At 37.1% G+C, this 20,950-nt stretch overlaps 1 protein-coding gene across 1 annotated transcript in view; it reads right to left on the bottom strand.

Annotated features, from left to right (window-relative positions):
• coro2ba (coronin, actin binding protein, 2Ba) overlaps window positions 1-10,724 on the bottom strand; it is a 46,503-nt gene extending 35,779 nt beyond the window's left edge. Inside the window, exon 1 of the mRNA XM_053492518.1 lies at window positions 10,451-10,724. Coding sequence (XP_053348493.1) covers window positions 10,451-10,465 — 15 coding nt within the window. The 5' untranslated portion in view covers window positions 10,466-10,724. The remainder of the gene's footprint in view (window positions 1-10,450) is intronic.
• Window positions 10,725-20,950: the final 10,226 nt, after the last annotated feature.

The following is a 20,950-nucleotide window of genomic DNA, read 5'->3' as shown; positions in this document are numbered from 1 at the left end:
ATCAAACTGGCACTGGGAAACACTTTAGGTTTTACTTTTACCAGTTAGATCAAAGCCCCTTCTGACATTAAGGAGCTACAGTATATGCCAACTGAATTCAGGTTATAAATAAGCAAATAATGTTGTCTGGTCTGTTATTTAATTCAGGGAAATATATATGTATGTTACAAAAAGGATAAGCATGCTTTTAATTGAGCTGCTGACCTGCCTCTCCTTTATCGGTCATGAAGATGATGGGGTTCTTCCCCTGTGAAGACTCTTGCTCCGTTTCAAGGTCGTACCCATACACCCAAGTTTCGTAATTGGTCATGATCCTCAACATAAAGAACGGGTCATCAACGTCACACAGACTTTGGATGTTCCTTCTGTTCATGGGTTGGCAGCCTGGGTATTCCGTATGGCACGCCGACAAAAGTTGCAATGTTATGGATTGTTCTCCGACAATTATCATTAAGCACAATTGATTTCGACATTTTCAAGGGTTGGACTTATTGAAGGTCTTTCTGATCTCTCATCGTCTTCCAGTGATGTTTTTCTGCTCTTGAAGTGTGCATTTCCCCTCAAAACACCTTGAATGACTCCGTAACCTTGCCGAATCATGCCAAACATCTCTCTGGCAGTTTTGCCTAGTTTTACGTACCAGTTGCACCACTCCCAATGTACACAGGACGATGTCTTTTGGCACGCTGACTTATGAAGGTCGGTGCTCCCCGTGACTGTGCGTGCAGCCTTGTGCTGGCATCTGTTGGCGTGTTACAAAAGTAGTCTCTAAACTCGTATACTGTAACATTATTAAAGGTTGGAAATATGCCCGGCTACTTTATGCTCATGGGTGATTCAGGTTAACATCAAGACATGTTGATAATTAATAATTGGTGAATTATTGCACTTAATAGATTAGAATAATATTAAATGGAAAAACGTATGTATTTGCTGCCCCACCAAATACTAAACATCAGTATTTGGTGGGGCTACTAGTCTTGTAGTAGTATTATTCCAAATCAAGTAATAATTATGTTATTTTATATTATATATAAATTTAATGCTAGTGTGCAAGTGTGTATAATCCCTTGTTCCACACACTAAGTAGTGCCCATGATCAGGGAATGGAGAGAGAATTGTAATTTAGCTATGGGTTAAAAGCTAGTTAGTAGCTTGTGATGGCCGTTAACAGAACAACTTAAGCCAATTCTGGATGATTAGAAGCGATTAGCAATGATATAAAGTTTTGCATGAGATAACAAAGTTATCAGATGTGTTTTTCTTGATGGATGTGCTTCTGGTTTTGAATGTAAGTTTTTTGCAGGCAGCTGTTCTCCATGCTGGTGACAGACAGTTAGTGTTCTTACCGATTGTTACAACACCTGTGACATGAGTGATTAGTCAAACGTTTAAGGCGGCAAGGTGGTGTAGTGGTTAGCACTATCGCCTTGCACCTTCAGGGTCCGAGTTCGATTTCCAGCCAGGCTTGATTCCCGTTTCTGTGTCCATGGAGTTTGCATGTTTTCTCCGTGTTTGGTGGGTACTCCGGTTTCTTCCCACAGTCCAAAGATATGCAAATTGAGCTAACTGGCGTTCCCAAAATTGCCCGTAGTATGAGTATGTGTGTGTCCTGCGATGGATTGGCACCCTGTCCGGGGTGTACCCTGCCTTGTGCCCAAAGCCTCCTGAAATAGGCTCCAGGTCTTATCTCATAGAAGATGAGTGAGTGAGTTAAACATTCTAGTGCTGTTATGCTCTATTATCACCACTTGTGGAATTAGATTACATAGTCAGAACTTACTGTGTGTAATTTTTAAATGAGAATTTCAAAAAAATCTCATTTAAAAATTCATCTCAGACATCAAAATCATTTGTCACATACCTTTATGCCAGGCATTAGGTGTTAGACATTTTCTGTGAAGGGTAAACACTTTCTACATGATGAGTGACTAGGCTATCATTCTCCCACATTTTCTCTCCCTCCTCTCCGTCGCAGAAGCTGTGAAGTGCAGTGTAGGTGGAAACGTTTCCTCTTTTCCTCGCTTCCTCTGGCGAGGTTTGCCACTGTAAACCACACACACGAACTCTAGAAAGCTATAATCCTGCAAAATAGGTTCACCTCTCCTGTCAGCTTCACACATTAAATTCCTGCTCTTCTATACAGACTGTAGTAATGACCTAGATGTGGATTCAGCATTCAATAGATCCACTGCTATCTATAAATACAGACTTTAATGCCTTTAACAGGTCAAGCAGACATACTGTATAAAACCATTTCTCCTGCTTATCAGCAGCTGTGTTTTCCATCTTTGCACTTATTTCACATGCTTCAATCTCAAATCTCTCATGTGAATTTCATCTCCTTTCTCTCATTAACTGTGTCTCTGGATGTTCCTCCATCTTTCCTGTTCTGGCCACTTCACAGATTATGACATGTCTATTTTTCCATCGAGCCACATCAAGGACTGCGATGATCTGCAGAAAGAGAAATCCATCATGGCCCAAGAACTAGTGAAGTCCCAACAGGATCATGTCAAAATCCATACAGAGAAAAGTAAGTCTAGCTCTCAGTTGCCTTAAGGAAGAAGATAAAGCGCACTTAAGGGTTCTGACGATTTTTCCAGTGCTAGTCTGCAAATGGCCGGATTCAGAAAAGTGGAAACAAGATTTACTTCATGTGTGAATGTGCTGTATCCATGACTAAAAAGGACAGAATGTGCTTTTTTCGCTCTAGAGAAAGCTCTATAAGAATTGTGTCTGTGTGTCTGTCTGTGAGAGTTCATAGGGTCAGTTAAAAAGGAAATAAAATAAAATACTCGAATTCAGTACAAATTAACACATAAGATGCCACTATCTTATGTATTGTATCTCAAACCTACCAATCCTTATTTAATATTGGTCTAATATTACAGACTAAACATTAGACTTTATCTAAACTATAAATCTCAGACGCAAAAAAATAATGACTTTTAAATATACAACTACTGTAAGTAATATATCTTAAAATACTGTACACTAAAACTAAATGATATTGATGACATGGCACTACTGCATGTTATTACACTGTCACTACACCATATGGTAACCCTTAGAAACTCCTCATTCCCAAAGACAGGTATTAACTAGTGTCACATTGACTTGCATACCTTTCTCAGCTTCCACAGACTGGACAAAGTGGAAATGCATATGCACCATTGTGACCTTTTTCCCCACTTGACATTAAAGAGAAATCAATTATCTCCTCTCTTCCTCTTCCAGCTCCAAGTAAACACAATCCTATAGGGTTTAAAACTCTATTTACCAATAAATAAGAATTATACCAGTTATAATAGACATACTGTACTGTAATTAATTGTATTAAATAGTGATATGTACATCCATCACAACTTAACATCCTCCACTTTTGATATCAGAGTGTGTACTTGCTATAGTCAAAGATATCAAGCAAAATTAAAAAAAAAAAATTATTGCCTGTTTTTTTCTTGGGTTAGTTTCATGTAGTTTTTGTGGATTGCGATACAGTTTGCCAGAATATCAATTTCACCATATTAGCCAGAATTACAGAGTTACACTATAAATTAAACTGATAGGAACCGATTGCATAAGCCAAATGTGACAGTCTTTCAGGGTAATTTTGGTGATGCTCATACCAAACACTCCTCTCTTTTTTTTTTCTTTTTTTTCTTTTTTTATCAATGAATAAAACTATACCCAGTGAAAATGTTGTTGTGATGTTAATTTGGCATCCTACAGACCTTGGGACAACCTTGGTATTTGAAAGGTTTGAGGCTTAAGGGTCGCCTTGCACCTCCAGGGTTTGGGTTCAACTCCCACCTCTGCGTTTGTAGGCATATTTGTGCAAGTTTGCATGTTTTCCCCGTGCTTGGTGAGTTCTCCGGTTTTTCTACCGTTTTAAACAAAATTATTGTTGCAGTAGGAGCAAAGCTTGCTTATCACTAGACCACACTGTTAAGCTGCCATACATAACAACAAGCTCCACAAAAACTATGTTCAAGACCATGTGGTTCAAGACCATTTTGTATATTTGTCTTTTATATATTATATACAGGTAAGTTTTTTATATTTTTGTATATTTTATATTTTGCTCTATAGCTAAAGTTTTATTCCATAAAATATTACAATTGATAATTTATTGATATTGAGAACTTATTTATAATCTTACTTATAATTTTTAAGGTCATGGGAGGTGCATTTCACTGTATATTGTACAGGTCAGAACGTAGGGTCAGCCAAGATACAGCACCCCTGGAGCAAATGTGGTTAAGAGTCTTGCTCAAGAGCTCTACAGTGGAAACTTGACGGAGATGGGGCTTGAACCCCCGACCATCTGAACGGTTAGCCTATACTGTACCAGCCAAATCCTTAACTGTTTGAGTCACAACTGCCCCAAGATTAAAATATACTGTAGTAGTTATTTATACTGTAAATCTATACAGATGCACCTCAGAATAATAGTCCTGAAACTTCTGCTAGTTAAACAGAAGGGTAACACTAAGAGATGAGTGCCATGGGATACACAAGCTGTGTGCGGGAAGCTGCTGTTTGTCCCAATCTCCGCTCCGAATTCTAAACCTTATTAAAAACTTTAGGGACCATGTGGACCGTGTGGATGTGGTCATGTGTGTAAATGCATGTTAATCGCATAAAAACTCCAAATAATGTGAAATTTTCATTGCTTCGTTTAACGTAATCTCAGCACTAAATTCTCAAAATCAACTTCCAAAAACAATTTTGTCCTGACAGTGCGCGTCATCACAACATTGTTACAACTATATTACAACGCTCATCCAGAGTTAGGATTCCTGCTGGGTATTTACAAAACATTGAGATGAAATATCCTTTATTGCTCTATGAAATAGACTTACAATTGTAGAAATTGTTGTATTGCTAAAAATGTAATATACAGTATGCTGACTGTTGTTGTATTACACCAGAAATAGATATTGAAGTGAATGGGGTGTTGAAGACACACACACACACACACACAGGCTGATTGTTTCACAGCTGCTGGTTATAACGGTCTCACTGTACTCGTTCCCCAGCGCGAGCCTTGCCAACAGGAAACACATCCTCTCCTCCCTCATCTCTTTATAACTATCCTCAATGTTTTAACTTCCCCATTAAACGTATCTGCGTATGCCTAATGAATGACCGTAGAGCCTCTGCAGGAGGTTGGATAAAAGCCTTCCATCCTGATTCTCTGTGCTCTATTAAAAGTATATTTATAAATGACCCACTCTGCTTTCCTTTTTCATGCTCTGTCCCATGTAGCATGGAATATGACTTGGGTATTATGCAAATCGAGGAGCTTATCGAATCTTAATGTCTTCCGTTTAGGATGAATGAAGCCGCAGTGATTCCGTGGTGTCCTTATCTTATTTTATTCTTTATCCTGAAGGGCTCAGGAGAAAAAGGAAGTAGCTGGTACACCAACAAAACCACTACTACTTCTATTTTCACTCTTTACACTCCACCTCCCCCTCATTCTCCTCCTCCTCCTCCTACTACTACTACGGGCACTTCTGTCACTGCTACTATTACTACAAACAATACTACTACTAATAGTAATAAATAACAATTGGAGGTTTGGTGGTTTAGTGGTTAGCATTGTTGCCTCGCACCTCCAAGTGGTTAGGGGTTTGAATCTCGCCGCTAGTCTGTGTGTACGGAGTTCGCATGTTCTCTGTGTGGTTGTGGGATGCTACCCCATCTTGGGTGTCCCCTGCCGAGTACCCTAAGTTCCACGGGACATATGGTGTGCCAGGTACCCCATAACATTCACATTTCAGTTGAGTCAGCCCCTTTTATTCAGAGCGACTTACAGACATGCTTATGTTTCTGTCATTGGATAAATCCTTACACTTGGTTACCATGGTTACATGATCCTACACAGGATAAGCAGAGAAACAATGGATGGCCATTTTTTAAAAATGTATATAGTACTTTTCATATGATTTTCATTAGTGACTTAAGTTAAACTGCATTAATCTATTCAGTTAATAGAACAATTAAAAAAAAAAAAGTTAAAAAAGGAAAAAAAAATGAAGCCCATAGTTTCCGTATAATGGATAAAAAACAAACATGATGATTTTTACTTTGGACTTTGGAGTCCAAAAGTAATACGTGTCTCCCTATGTTTTTCTCAGTGTTTCTTGTCTTTGTCTTTCTTTCTAGTACATACACACACACACTGATTTAAGAAGGCTAAGTAGGCATGACCTAAGGTAAAACTTGTAGGCAGTGGTTGTTAGCACAGCATGTAGGTCTGGCGAGGATCAGATCAAACTCTGAAGCCCCGAACGTGTACAGTGCCGATGTGAATGATAGTAGTGTGTTGTTAATTTGTGTGTTATCTGTGTGTTGTGTTGTACCACAGGGAGGTACTACAGCCTCAGGCGCAACAAAACAAAGCTGATATTATCAGCCTGGCTGTGGAGAAACAGTTTTAACCTCTTGCTTGACTAAACATCAAAGATGTTTAGATGGGAGCAGCTGAAAGCTGGAGGCAAGATCACGAGTCAGTGTGCATGCACACACACACACACACACACACAAAGACCTTAGGAACAACTAACCAAAATAAAGTTCTGGTCGACTCTAGCTGATGTCTTTTTTTGTGTTTTTTTTATATTTTTTTTATGAATACTACTGTGATAGAATAGAATAAGAAGAAAGAATAGAAAATCAGAAAAAAATACTCATTTATACTAAAAATAAATGCATATAACACACATTTTTCACATCAACACTGGTTTGAGCCACAGAATAGCTGACAACGACCCCCAGCCCCTCAAGTCACCTGACCTGGACACACTGATTCCTCTCATCCTGTCGTGATGGTAACACTCAACACAAAGCCACACCAGGTTTTTGGCATCTTTGTGATCCTCGGTCAAGCTTTTGTCCTATTTAACGCCTTATCCTGTGTAGTATTTTCGTTTTTATTTTTTGAAAGTCTGGTGGACCCTAATTCTGATGAAAAAAGAGTGTGTGGTGTTTATTCTGTTGCTGTTTACAGGCAGAGCATGTCAATGGGCCAAAAAACGGGTCGCCCAAGGACACACGAGCCGGAAAAACATCTGAAATCTCCAGCCTCCTGAGATATTGCAATGTTGAAACATGATACATTCACATTTCGAATATATACACATTAACAGGATCAAAATCAAAATAACTTTTTTTCATGCTACAATCTGCTCCAATATAACAATGGTTGATGTCGTAATCCTTCTTCATATTTCACAATAGATTAAGACATTTAAATTATCTAGATATAAGCTTCTTTTGTTTTTTGTTTTTTTACAATTTACTGCATCGATGATCCCAGTGCTGTCAACTGTACTTTGAAACGCTTAAATATTTTTAGTGCGATAAAAATGACTCACATTGCAGATCATCCTCAAACACATATTTCTTCATATAAATTATTTAGTTCATTGTGAATGTTGCACTAAAAATGAAGCACTACTCAATACGGTGTTAGTTATATATCATATATTCTAATGTACAAAAGATAACTATGTCAGACTCTCTTTAAAACATTTTTATAAGGGAGATGTAGGTATCAGTTAAAAAGTGATTTATTAATTTATTGTGAATTTTTTGCTTAGTTTTTTTTTTACTTTCAGATTTGATAGTAGTGTATACACTTAACACAGAATCTCGCTCGTTCTACATGAACTGTGGGATTCAGTTTGACAAAGCTTAACTCAACATCCTTTACTATAAATATGCACACAATATACATCTTGTTTCCATCATACATGTAAATGTCACGTGGCTTGGATGATGTAATGACCGGCTGGAGTTGCATCTGAAGATTGTGTGTGCTACTGTTTGATTTTATTGCTCTGGTCTATTAATAGGAACATAAGGAGGGGAAAAGCTGACCTTGTGCTTAAGGCAAAGAAGTAACTCTCAAATCTTTCTCTCTCACTCTCTCAACTTCTTTCCTATTTAAAATATAATAACATAGTTTGTTTCCTTATTTCAATAAATATTTTATGTTAATTATCATTCAACATCAGGTCTTTATACATATACATATACTAGACGTGCCCACAACTTTGATCATGTGGAATTTATTTGCACACTTACAAGTGCGTTTTAAACAATGTACAATTCGATCTGTTGAATTTTGGAATGAACTACATTTTTTCTGTTACCATGAAGGGCGCAGAATGAAGGTTGTGTTTTGCGTTTATTAAGTAGATTTCAATTGCATACTCATAAGCGTGTATTCAAAAATGTACAGCGCCATCTCATGAATTTTGAGAGGAACTAATGATTTTTTTCAAGGTATATTTTTTAAGATGTAAGCGCGTTTTCCAGTTAAACTTCAAAGTAGCATATTTTCTCTTCCCATGGGCCGACTGTGATGAAACGGAGTCTATATGTTACTGGATGGATTTAAGCATGCGTATATGCATGCTCGAATCCATCCATTCATCCATCTATACCACTTATCATGCGTAGTCTTGCATAGACCCTGCAGAGCACAAAAGGCCGTGTACAGCACACACACACAATCATACGGTATGGTCAATTTGGGAATGCCATTGAGGCTACACTGCATGTCTTTGGACTTTAGGAGGAGGTGAGGAAACTAACCATGCACTGGGGAAACATGCAAACTACACACACACAGGTAATCCATCATGATTAATTTACTTTTAAAGCAGTAAGTGATTGCTTATTAGCAGGATCCAGCTAGCAATCAGTCTTCTGAACATATAGAGTAAGTTGCACTCCTAATTTCCTCTAAGCATGGCCCTTATCCCTCATTCTCTCCCCACCCCTTTCACCTAAATATCCATCCTAACTATGGATGTAGTTCTTCTTTCTGCATCTAAGACATGAATAGGAATAATTATAACAGCTTTTTCAAGGGTTACATTTTGACTAGAGTGTCTTTTTAAATTAATAGATAAAGATGCTGCCATGTGCAAGCCTTGTTGCCTGCTATAGAATGTATTGTATAAAGCTGAGAGCTGCAGCCTGTAACACACACATCCATCTGGACCACAGAGTGTTTCTGCCCCAGTGTCAGAGTGAATATACCGTCTCTTCAGTTCAATTCAGTTTGATTTACTTCAGTTGAAACAAAGTTGGTGAACCTTATTAGAATGACTATATGTAGTTACAAGTTTGACCAAAGCCTGTAAGACATTTACTCAGAAAAACACTTATGAATAACAAACAAAAAAAAAAAACAGTAATAGTAGCAAAGGTTAAAAAGTACAAAATCACAAACATTACTCTTTGTGAGTGTGTGTGTGTGTGTGTGGATAGACAGTCACTTATTGCTCAGTGCTATGCAATCTCAGTCTGCCTCCCACTGGGTTTCAGCACTGTCGGCAACAAGCCACTCTCTCTCTCTCTCTCTCTCTCTTCAAGGTCATAGTGTGTTTTTCAGTGCCCAATCATTTAGTGGCACCACCCACAATTATACTGTCCTCTACATCCACTGCAGAAAAGTGTGCACACACACGCACACACACACACACCTCTAAGCCTCTGCTGCACTGATATCTATAGTACAATAGGCTCTACACTTTTTCAGATGTGCATGTTATTATATGAAAGTTATGATGTTTATGTTGTGTACAGATGTGTGTTATAATGCGTATGCTATGGGCAGATGTGTATGAGATGTGTACATTATGTACAGATGTGCATTATAATGTGTACGCTATGCACAGATGTGGGCTATATTTACATGTAGATGTATAGGTTATGCAGTGCATGTTATGATGTGTACTTTTTGTTGTGTATGTTACACGCAGATGTTCATGTTATAATGTGTAGACGTGTATGTCATGATGTGTACTGTATATAATCTTATATAGTTTATAGCTGTGAGTCCCTGGTTATACGTTAATGCTTCATCATTTACATGAGCGTAACAGGTAAACAACTTTGGGCTCACAATGTTGTTCTACAAAGTTGCTGTCAAGCATCGTCACATAAGTTACACACACATATACATACACACACACACAATTGGTCACAATTGATCTAGTGAAACTTTCCATCTGGTCACAGAAAGTGCCACATGTACAATAATCCATCCTGTCAATACCTTCCCATTATTTTGAACACACACACACACACACACACACACACACACACACACACAAAACATCACTATGCAGGATGGGTGCTGGATTAAGATTCAGTGTGTGATGAGGTCATGGACAGACAATCTGAACACTAATGGCACAAACATTCTCTCTGACTGCAGGTAAAATAGTCACACACACACACACACACACACACCTGCTTCTGCAAATAGACAGATAGCCTATGCATCAGAAGCTCCAACTGACAACTCAAATGGTGCATCAAAGAGTTTCACACACACACACAGACAGATTAGCACACTGAGAGCATCACCCCACTGCAGCACAGTCCGAAAGTGCTCCCCGCCCCTCTGCACCACTCTTACCTTTGTGACAGTCATGCAGCGAGAGGGTGAGAGTAGCCGGTGTCTATTCCAGGAAGCCGAGAGTGTGCGCGCGTGCGTGTGTGTGCGTGCGTGCGTGCGTGCGCGTGTGCTCACTCTACAGCCGAGTGAGCAGCAGCAGACTGACAGGAAGGAGCAGGAAGGAGCTTCTGTCAGGCACTGCAGTGAAATACGCTCAGCCTGCCTGCTTCCTACTACAGAAAAACCTCCTCCTCCTATTCGCTCTCCTCCTCCTCCCACTGTCTCTCACTCTCTCACTATCTCTCCCCTTCTCTCTCCACCCCTGCACTGTACAGCCTGATTAGTGCGCTCTTTACTAAAGCCTACTGATGATGAGGCGGCTATGGCTAAGAGATAACCACGGAAGTTCTCTCTCTCTCTCTATCTCTCTCTCTCTCTTCATTTTGAATTTGCCATAACAATATTGTTTTTCAATTACATTAAAATGTATATTGCAGTTGAATACAAAGTCTATTCTTTCTTATAATATAATGAGACTCAGGTATGCATACTGCGAATGTAGTACTAACCAAAGTGACTATACTGTATAAGCATACTAGCCTGGCTCTCTGGCCTCTAAGCATTTAATTATAGTATTATTGTTTAAATAAATCCTTTTAAAATGCAAAGTGTCTGGTTAGTTTCTTTGCCTTTAAAATGATGTCAAAGATTTTCAATGTCTGTGTGTTTAAAATACAAAGAAGACAAAAAAACACGCCTGATTTTAGGTTCATCGTTTGTTCAATCCATTCAACAATCCATAAAAATGGACCTGACAATCCGAGATTCTGTATTTTTGACAATACTATGGTACCTTTTTGCTGGTATATTACATACTTCTACCATGGTACATACTTTGATACGGTAGGGCATGTGGTATACCAGGGTACTGCAGTGTGGTACTATGGAACACGTACCAGAAAAATATGATATATCTTTTTATGTACCATCATGGTAATATTTATATAGTACGGTACGGTTGCATGCTGTTGGTCTTTTAGCCCTTTCATCTGATCCGTACACAAAATGGCACAGGTTCTATGCCTGATGCCATTTCTGATGCCACCCTCTTTTTTTTTCCTCTGGGCTTGAGACCAGCACTGCATCCAGTAGCAGGGGTTTGGACATTGGGTGGAAAATTAATCCAAGCTTTCCACATGGCAGGTGAGAAATCTACCACTGAGCCACCAATGCCCATATGGTACCATCGTATGTACAGTATTTAACATTAATTTAATAACATGATGTTTGCACCCTGTGATGGATTGGCAACTTGTCCCATATAGCACCATTTTTCATAGTACTTAATGCTTCTTATCTACCAATCCATGCTTTATTTTATTTTGTATATATGCATGCACGTTTATATTTTTATGGGAAAAAATCTACACATTTGCTAAATATTATTTTCTGTAGTGTCTTTAACTTTTTTCAATTCAAATATTTTAATGATCCTAATCGTGATTCAGATAAACCTTGACCAACTTAGATTTAACCTTATGACATAACCTGAAAAAGTGTATTATTCTAAATTGTAAGATTGTAAGATTACAGCATGAATTTACCATGGTTACGGACACTACAGATTTTTGGCTTTGGGAAAGCACTTAGGTAGCTCTCGAATTTTAAGGGTATATGTGTTATGAATAATTATTAGGCAGATTACAATTTTAACTGCATAAGCTATTGTTTTCTATGTTTCATACCATGGAATTTTTAGGGAAGCAAGGTTGGTTACTTTCATGTTGCATAAACATTAGAATTAGATTCTTTAGCAGGCACATTTTCTGAATTATATTTATAACATAAAACATGGATGTATAATAGTATAAAACCAGTGTCGCGGCATGGGGCAATTTTTTTGAGGAAGCAAAGTGAGATGACCTCAATGCCCTTTTTATTTTATCACTGTATGGGTGTGTCTGTTGTACGTCATCTGTCACTGATTTAGCAATGAAATATAACCAGATGAACCTCTAGAGTGTCCTTGCACGTGCACACACTCCAGCTGATGCCTGTGTTTACTGACACAACAAACTCTTACATAAGTTTTAACATTTAGTTTATGCAACTCCCCACCCAAATGCACAAGCAGATACTTGAAGTGCAGCAAACATTCACTGATAAATAAATGAAAGCATCAATTACAAACTCAATTAGTAAACATATACATTTACATTTATATTAAAGGAAACAGTAGGTTATATGTATTAAAACACATGATCTACAGTATAAGCCCCATTATATGAACATTACAAATTATTTCCTTTTTCTTTCTGTGCTTATTTATTTAGTTATTTTTCTTCAACCATGACTGTAAAAGTGCTATACCATTTTCACCACACATTCACCACAGAACATATCAGAGGCGCTGTTTCACTCACTGTAAAATAGTAAAAAAAAAAAAAAACTGAGTAGAGATCTTAGTTTTAGTTAAAGTGATAAACATGGTGAAGCCTGGATTTGCTTGGCTTCGGGGAGAAAACGGCACTGGTACTAATATACTCATACCAATATACTCATATCAAACAGTATGTAAAAACATACCATGTTAGATACCTGCTGAACTTTGGTGGATAAATAATAGAACAAACTAATGAAATTACATACATAAGGATTTCCATTATTGCATGGAAAAAACCTATTTGCAGGCAGTGTCCAAATGCTGATTTTCCTCCCTTGAGATGCTTTGCCAGGCATTTACTGCAGCTCTCTTCAGCTGCTGCTTCTTTGTGGGTCATTCTGTCTTCAGTTTTGTCTTCACTAACTAAAAAGCATGCTCTATTGGATGCTCTACACACTTTAGAATCCATCCTGCTACGTTGATCAGCAGTCAGGTCATCAATCATACATGCTTATGCCATAACACTGCCTCCAACGTGTTTTACAGATTATGTGTTATGCTTCGGATCATAAGATCATAAACTGTATGGGTGTGTCTGTTGTACGTCATCCGTCACTGATTTCATTTTCTGTCCTTTCATTTTCCATACTTTTCTCTTCACATCATTCTGGTAAAAGTTAATTCTGATTTCATCATTCCAAAGAATCTGGCAATGTTTTCTGGCAAAGTCTAATTTGCTCTTTCTGTTCTTTAGCATTACTAGTGGTTTGTACCTTGTGATGTGGCATCTTCACTAAGCTGTCTCTTGAATGTGGACTTTGACAGTGACATGCCTCCCCCTGTCCTACACTTGGATAGATGTTGTGAAAGCTTTCTTTTTCACCATAGACAGGATTCTGATGTCATCCACTTTCGTTGTTTTCTATGGTCTTCCAGGAAGGAATACAGCATTAGCTTAGGTTTAGTGGACCAGAGCTGCATGGCTTTACCTGTTTTCCTACATGATGCAGAAATATGTTGCAGTAAATTAAAACTCATAACTCAGAATGCTTGACCTTAGAGCAAATGCCACCTTAAATCAAAAACTCAGGATGGCCTCTTCAACCCCAAGTTCAGCATGTGATGTCAAATCTGTAAACAAAACATAATTTTTTAACATTTTATTAGTATTTGATTTAGATAACTTATCCATTCATTCGTTCCTGCTAACATCACTAAGTGACGATTGTCTGCAACGATTTATTACTTGACTCCTAATGGTCATTGCTGTAAGTGAATTTTGCTTTGCAGAGGACCCCCAACCTTTGCCATCCTGCAGGCATACACACACGCTTGTTAAATCTGAAAAGCTGGATGTGATGAGGTAATTATGAATTACCCAATAAAGTTAGTTATCTAGATTCTTCCTAGCAATGAAAAATTGAGTCGTTTACTTTGTAGTCCAAAATCACTGAGGTTGAAAAAGTAAGTTTAGACTTTTTACTTTTGAGTTTTAAGAGTTTCAACACAGAGGGTGGGGCTGGTTGAGGGGACAGCAAAAGCTTGTCAGTGGCTGTGTGTACATGCAGCAATATTTTTGCCAATTCAATTGTTTCATGCAAATGTAAGATTCAGATTTAACTGTTTATAGGAATCCATAACAATCTGGGGACATCCATCAATCCATTTATCTATCTCATATTTCTTCTTTATCTTCTTCCTTTTTAAATCCTAAACATTTTACTTCAAGGAGGTTAATAGTAGTGTTTCTTTGGTGTCATGTCCACCTCACAATTACCTTTAAATTCATAAAAATGTTAAAGATGAACTATGGAATGACTCTAACACATAGTACTGTATGTGCAGAACAGCTGCTCATACTGGCAGTGAAATAAATCAGGTGCAAACATTTACATGGCTATGATTCTTGGGTTATCAAAAGAATTACCTACTTTATTTATTCACATCAAAATCCAAAAGTGAACAAATTCTACTCTTCGGCACATATTATGCTTGAAATGTGTTTTTTAAACATGCTTGAGTGGGGTCAGGCAGTTGGATTCAAGTTTGTACCATAATTCCTGGTGAAGATCTGTTCACCAAAATTCCCCAAATGAAAATGAGCTAGATGATTAAGATAAATATAGAAGGAACAGTCATTGTTTAGTTATAACGCTGTGCTGGATCGGTCAGGCAGTGGTGATTAACTTACTATAACAGCAGCTCTGGCAGAATAGCAGCGGCAAATCACATTTTATATAATTTTTTTTGTCTTTATATAATACTTTACCTTTATGACAGAAATAACTTACATAAGAAACTATTTATTATACTGTGTAGCGGAAGCCTTACATAAACACTTTTAAAATGTAAACCATCATTAGTCTGATGAATAGCTTTCTGAGAAGAGGTTTATTTAGCTTTTATGAAGGGTCTCCAGTGTCAGTGCTTTGTAACAGTTAATTTTCCAATTCCTCTTATTCAGGGAAATGTCCAGGACAGTTTTTGTTGCGTTTTTTTTGATACCATGACAATAATTCAGGAATGAGCAAAAAACTAGCTGTTAGCATATAGTGAGTTATAACTCAGTGATGTTAAAATGAGTTATACCGGTCTTTTGTTGCAAGTGTAATATTCTTTGCTGCTATCTGCTGGGGTAGCAGCATCAGAAGCAGTGACATTAGAAAAATAATGATGGTTGAAGTTTGTAGTGAAGCGAGTTTGTAGTGAAGCGAAGGAATCCAGAACAATTGGAGTTTGTAGTGAAGTGAAGAATGCTACAAAAACCTGTTGAACATCACAGTGCTGAAAAAATCACTGTGCTGTAAAGGTACATGTGACATTTTTTTTTTTTTTACAGGATCTTTATTTTAAATAGGGTCATAAACATGCTGTGCTATATTGTATTTATTAACGTGTTAAGATCTTATTTCACCTTAATCTACAGTCTCTCTACACCTGATTGTACTATAATGATCATTCTTTCATTTTTACTAATAGTATAACCTTGATGGTGCGCAGTATATAAGGTTATTTAAGTATACATCTGTATATACAACCACAATATAGGAACAGTGTATTCTTGTTTTTATTAAATATTAATATATTAAAGAAACATATTAAAGAACCTTTTTAATTAATGTGACTATCTATCTATCTATCTATCTATCTATCTATCTGACAAATAATGGTTGTGCCGGAAACAACCATGAGTACACACTCCCCTCTAGTGGCCTTATTTAGTACTGTAAAAATGATTGTACAACAATAAAAGCACCCAAAGCTTATTTATAAGCTGTTTATATATAAAACTATTCATATGGAGCACTCAATATACAAGTATCTGTGTATAGAAACAATAATACACACTATATGGCCAAAGCTTGTAGACACGTAACTGAGGTATTTAATGGGTTATTACTTCTGTAGCTAGACTCTGGTCTGACATGAATGTATGTGATTAAATAAGCCACAACAGAGGATCTCATACAGAGGCCCACAATCATTTAGAAATGTATAAAGTATTTATCACATATTATTGATAAAAGGATTAAAAATAAATTACCCAGGCCGTAGAAATCTTTATATGACTGTGTGAGTGGCTGAGAGTGGAACTAAGAGATTTAAATAAAAGGTAACTTTATTTTAATATTTAGATATGTTACGGATTATGATGTTATCAAGATGATAAAAAATCTTGTTTTCATTTTTAGATTTTAGTGGACATGTCACGTGGTCGTACAGTATAAGCACTTTGCATATAAGTGTGTACATATAAATTATGTATGGTTCTTTTAATGCTTTTAATATAAAAAATAAATACATTTTAGATAGCAAGCTATATAAAAAAGTAAAGATTTAACAATGCATATGAATATTTAAATACATGCATAAGAAGCATTTAAGGTCAGCCCTTAAAGCACCTGTACTGATAGGACTCCACCACTAGGGGTCAGTGCCGTAATCGTTGGCTGTTGGTGCAAGATTGAAAATAAAACACATTGCATGTACCTCTTTCTGTCAGCATCTTCCATCAATACACGCTGCAATCCCCCTATTCATGCACTATCCGACCACTAAATCCCTCCTCAAGGAAAGTGTTACTCTGGTGGAACTTTTAAATCTCTGCTCTCCGGTTTCCCATGTGCAAGACGCTGTCCCGTCCAAACACTGTCTGCACACAAACCGCTTCCTGGGAAAAACAGGGAGATGTTGGGGGTTTGGCACAAAGGTGAGGTGCATGATGGAGAGAAATATAGAGAGATATGGTGGAATTAAAAATGAATGAATTATTCAACATGGATGTAGCTTCTGAATATTATTATTTGTCACATTTTTATACAGAAAGACTCAAAAGCCTCTAATTGACAGCCTCCAACTTCTGCGTAAAGTGAATACAAGAACATTTAACATTTCTTAATGTATTAGAACTGACATTGTTACACGTAGAGATGATTTCCTTCTGTTCTTGGCCAATTCCGTTAGGCTACTGAGTCAACCGGTGCCAGGTTTGGTTCTATTTGATTTATTGTTAGTTTCAACGCATCTTGGGTCTGACATAAGAAAAGTATAAATATACAGTACCTGTCAAAAGTTTGGACACACCTTCTCCTTCAACTATAAAAAAACACATATGGAAAGTGCTAAACAACCCAGAATATGTTTTATACTTAGTCAACTGAAATTGTTTTCAATTTACAAACATGCCTTATTTGTGACATTCCTGCCTTCTTAATGTGCTATAGATATGGAGAGGAAGGGTGGGTACAATCAATAGCCCCATTAGTGCTATTACAACTACTGTACAAATACATATTATGGCAAGAAATATTCAGTTAAGTAAAGATCATTACTTTAAGAAATGAAAAAAAAAAAACAATCTGAAAAATTTCAATAACTTTAAATGTATCCCAGAGTGCAGTCAACAAAACCATCAAACGCTACCTCTCATGAGGACCAGCCCGAAAAAGAAAGACCAAGGGCTAAAGTACCTCTGCTGCAGAGGATAAGTTTATTAATGACCAGCATCACAAATAGCTGATTTACAGATTACATTAGAGCCTACATAAATGCTTCTTGGATTTCAGCTGGAAAACATATTTCAACATCCACTAAGTCTTTGTCAGTCAGGCTATCATGGAGGAATTGTGGAAAAGAAACCATCCCCTCAGGTGCGAGGGCCAAGAAACGCAAGGAATAGACTTTTGATCAGTTGAAACCTGTCCTTTATTCTGATGAGACAAAATGTAAGATTTCTACTTCTAATAATTTCATTGTTAAGTGTATAGAAAATGAACAGATGGTTCCTGAATGTGTGGTTCGCACTGTGAAGCATGGAGAAGGTGTGATGGTGTGGGGGTGTTTCGCTGGTGGCACTTTTGGTGACAGTCAAAATTGAGGACACAATGAACCAGCAAGGCTACTAGAGCCATTAGTAGTGACATCCCATCTGGTTTGCACTTGGTGTCCCCTTTATTTTCCAACAGGACTAGGTCATGTATTTGTTCAAGAAGGATTGATAGAGTGTTGCATTAAAAGACATGGCCACCACAATCACCCGATCTAAATTCAGTTAGGATAGTTTGGGATGAGTTGGACCAGAGAGTAAAGGAAAAGCAGCCAACAAGCACTAAACACCTCTTAGAACAGCTTCAAGATTGCTGGAAAACCATTCCTAAGTCTTCAGGGATAGGCTTCAGGGCCCTCATGACCCTATATACAGGATAAAGCAGTATAGACAATAAGTGAGTGTATATCACATTTCATAGGAAATACCTTTTTTATATGTTTTTAATTCCATGCACACTGACCCAAAGCAGGACTTGAACAAAGGACCTAGAGGTGCAAGGCAACAGTGCTAAGAACAAAGCCACCATGCCACTATTTATATTATTGTTGTTGTTGCTTGTTTGGCAAAAGATAAACCCATTTATAAGTTCTTAGCATTATTTTATATCTATTTGCAGATAAATTTGAAAAAAGTGTGAAAATAGTGTATAATTTCCTTTATTCCATTCAAATACCAGGGGAGGGGAAAACATATGCACTTGACAAGGAGTTCCACACATTGCTCTTTTTTTTCCACTATTCCTCCTATGGGATAGGCTCTGCTACTGTTTTATTATTACACCTGCAATCTGACAGATTTATGGCAGAATAAGTAAAAAAGAATATATGAGTATATGTTTTTGTGTTAAAACATCATAAAAATCATCTGATTGTAGCCGGTCTGATCTGATTGCAACCTCAGACAAACAATAATACATCACATTTTTCATCATGCCATTATTTTTTTTTAACAAAAGTCAAAAAGTAAAAAACAAATTTTATATATATATATATATATATATATATATATATTACTGCTTCCACAGGATGTAAGAGTCTAAGTTGCAGCCAGGTGCTGCTAATTATCAGCCCTTGATTAATTGATCATCAGCAGGTGTGTGTAGACCTCTATAAAAGCAAAGGTTTTGGCAGCAAGGTTGCTGGTCTGGAGTATTGAGGTGTGTGTTAACACAATGCCAACAGGGGAGGACATAATTCAAGACAGTCACCAATCTTCCCAGGAGGTGACATAGAATTGAAAGAGGGGATTCTTACTTATATATATATATATATACACACCATACTTTAAAAAAGTCTTAGGCACTTAGTCTCAGTACAAAAAAAAAAAAAAAAAAACAGAAAAAAAAGCTACTTGGTTTGGCCTGCCTGAAAAAAAATCCTCAGAAAGTTATCAGAAGTTGAATTATAGCAGCCAGATTATTTTTCATATAAAATATTTACTGTATGTATATTATTAAGTGTGCATGTTGTGAATTGCTTCTACAGTGTGGGAATTCTCAGAATATAAACATTATTAACTAGACATGGAAACAGTTCTGAGCCTTTAAAATACATAAAGAGGACATATATGCTGTATGTTATTTACACAGCTTTAAAATCTTTCATTTTAGCTGAAATCAGCAACATCCAGCTAAATTATACAAGCCACATCCCTAAGGGCCTTATTAAAGTGTGTGTACTATAAAATACCAATGCTTTGATGTATAGTAAATTATTTCTGACTAAGTACCCTAGCTGCAATGATGAACTGAAATACCCTAAGGAGAAATGCCACTGTTCATAGTCTGTCCAGTACGTCACACACAAACCATGTCTGTTGTGGTTTGAGTCCGCAGAGAGGAAGCTACTATTATTTGTTGAGTATAAATACTGAAATATTTGGCTGAAGGGGGTTAAATCATCTGTTTTTACTGACCTCATGTAATGCTCCATGGGGACAATTGGGAAAACTGACATAACATATTGTAACAGCTGGACGATGCATTATAAAAATCAGGTTGCACAAGTGTGTGTGTGTGTGTGTGTGTGTGTGTGTGTAGGACAAAGCATTCAGCGAAAATCCTTTTTAATTCAAGACTGTATTCACAGAGCTATCATCAGAGCAAGTTGACAATACTTAAACCCCTTGAGGTTAAGGATTATAGGCTTAAACGCTTCAACTCCACCCCAATCCACATTAAATATGTTTATAGTAAAATGTTTCTAATGTGCTTAGCAGTTCTGGTGCTAATTTGTTAAATGATGTAAGACATTATCGGTTGTCTGTCACTTTAATGTCTCAACGGACTTTACTAAAGCAGGGTTTAATATGATTTTTTTTTTTAAATCTGCAATGTAAGATATAAGAAAGAATGAACAGTTTTTTTTCCAGGAATATTTAGTCATTAGTGGAGAACCCGTTGCCGAGATTTTAGGAAATGATAAATGAAAACTCTTGATAAAGTTCCTGAATACAGTACAACTATCCAGCACTGTTGTATTGAGTTACAGCAGAAACCTGGCCTTGGCTAGTTAGTGACTTATAAGACAAAAAGTCTAATGGTGTTGATGACAGTATTAGGATAAATGATTTAAGATTTAAATCTGAAGCTGATCTGTTTGAGCCAAGTGAGGGAGGTAGTCAGTCTAAAAGACTAAAGTGCTGGAAAATGGAAAACTTATCTCAAAGGGGAGAAGTTGCAGTTTGGAAAGACCATGTTTTGACCTCCATGTGTTTAGGCTACAAACTTAAAACAAGAAGCAAAAACCCAGAAAAAAACCCTTATGATGTCATAAAGGTGAGATTAGTTTCTGATGTCCTTAGGATGTTG

This window comes from Clarias gariepinus, chromosome 3 (genome assembly GCF_024256425.1).
Source record: "Clarias gariepinus isolate MV-2021 ecotype Netherlands chromosome 3, CGAR_prim_01v2, whole genome shotgun sequence".
Lineage (NCBI taxonomy): Eukaryota > Metazoa > Chordata > Actinopteri > Siluriformes > Clariidae > Clarias > Clarias gariepinus.
This window is presented reverse-complemented; position numbering and strand designations above follow the sequence as displayed.